The 5,506-nt window shown below is 40.8% G+C and overlaps 1 protein-coding gene across 3 annotated transcripts in view; it reads right to left on the bottom strand.

Annotated features, from left to right (window-relative positions):
• Positions 1–5,010, bottom strand: part of LOC102208970 (centrosomal protein of 85 kDa-like) — an 18,634-nt gene extending 13,624 nt beyond the window's left edge. The window contains exons 1-4 of one of the 3 annotated variants that reach the window (XM_005730169.1): positions 4,590–5,010; positions 2,656–2,744; positions 1,930–2,565; positions 18–103 (exon numbers count right to left, since the gene is read on the bottom strand). In XM_005730169.1, coding sequence (XP_005730226.1) covers positions 18–103; positions 1,930–2,565; positions 2,656–2,744; positions 4,590–4,635 — 857 coding nt within the window. In that variant the 5' untranslated portion in view covers positions 4,636–5,010. Of the gene's footprint in view, positions 1–17; positions 104–1,929; positions 2,745–4,589 lie in introns of all 3 variants that reach the window. The other 2 variants (XM_005730170.1, XM_005730168.1) reach the window with 2 other exon arrangements.
• Between the last annotated feature and the right edge of the window lie 496 nt (positions 5,011–5,506).

Raw genomic sequence — 5,506 nt, 5'->3', positions numbered from 1 at the left:
TGTTTGGCTTTCAGTACCTATTTATCTGTTGCTCTCTTTGTCTCAGTAGATCCTCTTTTACCTTAACCAGATTGTTGACAGGCAGGGAGGTCCCTCTCAGCATCTGGTAACACACAAATATAGAGAAGACAAAATCTAATTTATGCACACAGCGAAATCATGACATAATGTAAAAGCCTTAGTTGAAGACAGTTATAATCATGTAGTAGAGAAAGTTTTCACAGGACTGCCCAGTGAAAAACTAAGTACACCTCATGATTCAGCAGCATGTTAGCGTCTTAGGGTCCTGACAGAGCATTTCAGTCGCGTTAAGGTCCAGACTTGAACTGGGTCATTGCAACATCTTTATTATTTTTTGTGCATTCTTGTGTAGATTTGCTTTTCCCTGTTGGACAGATGGCGTTATATTTACAGTGATGTGAAAAAAATACACTTTTCCTGATTTCCTAACTTCTGTATGTTTGTCACACTTAAATGTTTCAGATCATCAAACAAATGTAAATATTAGACAAAGACAAAACAAATAAGCACAAAATGCAGTTTCTAAATGAAGAAGTTTATTATTAATGGGGAAAAAAAAATTCTAAACCTACATGGCCCTGTGTGAAAAAGTGAAACCACCCCTAAACTAACCCTAACTTGTTGGGCCACCATTAGCAGCAACAACTGCAATCAAGCCTTTTTCGATAACTGGCAATGAGTCTTTTACAGCGCTGTGGAGGAATTTTTGCCCACTCATCTTTGCAGGAATTCATTCACAATGAAGGGTTATTGAACATGAATCGCCTATTTAAGCTCATGCCACAGCATCTCAGTCAGACTTTGACTTCATTTTGGCGGTTTTTAAGCCATTCAGAAGTGGGCTTGCTGATGTGTTTTCTATCATTGTCCTGCTACAGAACCCGAATACCCAAATACGCTTGAGGTCACAAACAGATGGCCGGACATTCTGCTTCGGGATGTTTTGGCAGTCCATATTGTCCAAAACAACCCCACCATCACACTACCACCACCATATTTCACTGTTAGATCCAAGATAGCGCCGATGTTTGTGGCTCGCCATCTACCTGTCTTACCTGTTCTGTTTTTCGTCTTATTGATAATGTTAACTTTGCTCCAGTTTGCTCTGTGTGTGTTTGTTCTAGTTTTTACCCTTTTACTATGTAAAGCACTTTGGTCAACCTCTGTTGTTTTTAAATGTGCTTATAAATAAATTGAATGATTGATTGATACTGTTGGTATGATGTTACTTTTCTAAAATACTATGTTACTTTTACGCCCGATGTAATGGGACACAAACCTTACAAAAAAAATAGACAATCAGAAAGGGGACAAACACTTTTTCACACCACTGTAACTCTAGAATACTATAATACAATGATTGCAAGATGTCCAGTGCCTGCAAAAATAATTACTGGTATGAGGTGTTTGTGCTGACTGTGGTTTTTGAGTTTGGTTTTTGTCAAACATGGTGAATTTTATATCCAATCATCTGAATTTAATTTTAGAGATTCATCTGAAATGTAACACATTGTAATTTGTGAACTATTGCTAATTGCATCTAAAACAACACCCAACCTTATCTCTAAATAGAGAGCTCCATGTTATGATGTTAACAGGGAGAAGTTCATTGCCCCCAACCTACGACCTCTGTCAAAACCAGACTCAGGGAGGGGTAGCCAACAGCAGCTGGTTGGTGAGATTAAAGAGAAGACATATTTGAAAGCCATAGAAAGACAGTGATCAAACCACAAGTAACTACCTCTCTGAATAATAGGGTTGCTGTGTCCTAAATCATCCTTTCTCAATCTATGAGCATATTTACCTACACAGGATCAAGTCGTGGTCTTTTTATTTCCATACTTTTTCACTTTCCTCGTTTCTATGTTTATTTTCACTTTTATATGATAGCTGTAAAACCCCACTCACCTGTTTAAGCCCTGGATCACATTGATGTCGCTGTTGCCATAGTGACTGCTCATCTCCACCGCAGCCCTCTGTTCCAGTATCACTGTTATGACCAAGTTCACCTCCACACTTTCCTTTGAGCCTGTGCTCCATGTGCTCAGTCAGCCACATCTGAGTGCGTGCTTCAAGTTGAACTGGGGAGGTTCTATTAGTCTGATGACCCAGTGGAGAGTCCATTTGGTTGTATGAGATGGGTTGATAAATACTGTAGTCCATGTATTGTTTCACTGGTGAAGACAGAGGTGAGAAAAGGGACATATCTGCCTCCAAACCAGTGGATAGCCTGCAATTGTTGTACTGGTAACCTGTGCTGGCACCTGGCGAGTGCTGGAGTAAGCTATTGCAGGCTGTGGGAGAAAGTAGCGGTAAATATAAGTCGACATCTGAAAGTTGAGGTACCCTTCTATGCCTATGCTGAAGAACTCTGTCTAGGGATCCTTGTGCATTTGGGTTGTACCGATATCCTGCTGTGCTAGTATTGCACGTATCAGTTCCTAATGATAAGTTGGAAAGCGAGGAGCACCTCCGGATAGACTGATGGTCCTTTGTGTCTAGACAACTGTGTGGGTCCAGATGAGATGTGGCTGGCACATGCTGCTGAGAAGACCAGTATGAGTAATTTGTGCTGTGGCTTGAAGCTGGCATTTTAAAAGTGGTTTTATGTGAGGATGAAACAAATGGCCTTACATGGACAGTAGGAATGCCATTATCCTGGCCCAAGTGCTGCTGCAAGAGTGGCTGGGAATACAGATGGGTGGTACTGGAACTGGAGTCATCTAGGGAAAGATATAAATGGTTAAAGAAAAAATATGGGAAGGATCAAATAACAACTAAATAGAAATCATTGTTAAAACAACACCAACCTATATTTATTGAGAACTGTAAAAAAAAATTTCCCTTCAAGAAAGGGTTTTAGCATTTTAAAAAAAAGAAAAAAGGTACTGTATGCATTTACATAAAGACCGCAGTGACAAGATTGTGTATAATGCATGGATGGCTGTAGCTCAGGAGGTAGAGCAGATCATCTACTGATCAGAAGGCTAGTGATTCAATCTATGGCTCCCCCAGTCTGCATGCCACTTGGGCAAGATACGAACCCCAAGTTGCTCTCCATTGCATCCATCGGAGTATAAATGTGTGTGAATGTTAGTTAGGAAGCACTGAAAAGCACTGAAGACAGTGAATGTGGTATGTTGTATAGAGCGCTTTGAGTGCTCTGGGGAGAGTAGTAGCTATATAAGAATCATTGCCATTTACCATATATGCTCCTTGGGAAATCTATCTTGTAACTTACGACGCAACCCAAAACTCCTTTTAACCCTACGCCATAATCTTCCAGGGTTTTCAGAGACTTAAGAGCGTGTGCTAAAAGAGTAAGACATTTTCCACCTTTGTCAACTTCTTTGAGATGCCAAATGAAGACTGAACTCAGAGCTGACCTGGAAACTTCAGCGCTGAGATGTCCAAAAAATATCCAAACACACCACAGCTGTGCACAGAGCACAGCACAGCTCCACTGTCCTTTCTCAGATTCATCCATAATCAAGATATTTGCTATGAACTTGTCATGGGCCAAGATCACCAAATTCCTCTTTCTTTTTTGTAACATGGTGAGATGACAGGACCTATCACACAGCATTAACTTTCCCTTTGTGAGCTGCTGGAAGCTGGGGTGGAAAGATAATAAGCTTTACTAAAATCGCTGTGATTACATCAGAATATGAATCTGTTGAGTGCACAGTTGAAAACTCGGCGGGGCTTTGTGTCGGGGTCCTCCAGTAGGCTCTGTGCAGCAGACAGGCTGACAGAGAGAAACACTTCTCTACCAGACTAAATCTGTAAGAACAGCAGTGGAAGTGTCTCCCACTGATTGTACAAATATAGATATATTTTTACTTGTTATTTATCTCACGAGTCGCTGTGATTTGGACGACAGAGATATGCTGCTTCAGTTTGCTCTGCCCTGCCTACTGAGTAACTCCGGCTTATTTTCATACTAACATTGATCGGGTGTTTAGCTGGGGGGCGGGATCTCTGCCGAGTGCTGCGTGAGCGTGCGCACAAACAGAGCGAACCAGAGGCGAAATAGTCTCATTTGTGCCTTTTCCAGTGGATTCTTCAGCTACTGTAGTAAATCCTGTCCATATTCAGTTTGTGGGTAATCTTAATTTTCTTTCACAACTTCTAAAAGTTTGTCTCTTGGCCCAGAGTAGAGCCCCGATGTGATGTATATTATATTTATCTGATACCTTAAGAACTCTTTGTTTTCACAATATGACTAAATTATGTACAGTAATAACGCTTGTTATTCAGGCTACTTCAAAAATTTACCATGAGAATTGTTTACTATAACGGTCATTTAACGATAAACTATAAAGCGTGTTTACATGTATTTTACAACATACGATCAAATATTTGAAGAATATTACTAAATGGACTATGCTGTGGCATCAGATGTCTGTGCTAAAAAATAAAAGCCACGGATGACTTCTAGCTCGGTAACAACGGAACCAACCGTGCCGTATACTCGATATGTTAAAGGATTTAACAAGGACACAGCACTGCAGATGAAACGGAACCAGCTCCTTACTTGGCTATCATGTATTTCCAAAGCTCCTTACCTGTTTTATTAGATTCCATCTTTAAATTAGAAATGATTGGATCCATCTTCAAAATCACTTCTGCATCGCATTTTTTAAATAAAGGTCTTTTTATATCAGAGTAGGGAAAATCACGTTAAGCTCACTAAGATGACAAAGGAGAATAAAAGCAAGACGTTCGAGACGCGAGAGTCTCCAGCAGCAAAGCTGTCATATATGCATACTTCCAGTAAACGAGGCCGTTTTGGGTTAACCATGAGTGGAAGTGCACCCAGTAATCTCTTCCTCCGACACCCGCATGCGCCTCATGGTAATTTTTCGGCTGGGCTGAAACCGTTCCTGGCACGGTAACGAAATTATTCAACAAAAATGTGCAAATAACGTGAGAAGTCTCGTGCTTTCAGTCAGCCTACAAATTGCTAGGGTGACAAACCGCGGTCAAATTTCTTGCGCTTCTACAGTCACCTTTTCGGCAGCGCCTGTTCTCTTTAATTCCCGATCGCATGTATGACAAGCCATTAGTGCCAAATATCGCCCCTTTTCTAACCCGTGGTTTTCTGCCACCCGGATGGCGCCTTGAACGCACCATCCGAGTGGCCAATAAACACGATTCTGATTATGAGGTATTTCCCTCTGGACTGGATGGCACACACGAGTAAATTAAGTAGAAAAATGTCATGTGTATAGCCTCTTTAAAAATTGTTTTTTGGAAACCACAAGAAGAGAAATATGTTGCATTCCCTTATGTCATTTTACATCTTCACTGTCAGTAGACAATTGTGAACATATTTTGATCTGGCTTTTTTTCCTTAACTCAATAGACCTGGCACACATTCTACAAAGACAACTCTCTTCCTCTGCTTCAAGCTCTTTGCTTGTAGCTTGAACCTATTCGCTGGAACGTTGAGGACAATATAATTGCACAGCAAAGCAAGACA

The sequence above is a fragment of the Pundamilia nyererei genome, unplaced genomic scaffold (genome assembly GCF_000239375.1).
Source record: "Pundamilia nyererei isolate P.nyererei 1_Seehausen unplaced genomic scaffold, PunNye1.0 scaffold00036, whole genome shotgun sequence".
Lineage (NCBI taxonomy): Eukaryota > Metazoa > Chordata > Actinopteri > Cichliformes > Cichlidae > Pundamilia > Pundamilia nyererei.
The sequence above is the reverse complement of the archived record's forward strand: the minus strand, read 5'-3'. Positions and strand labels throughout refer to the sequence as shown.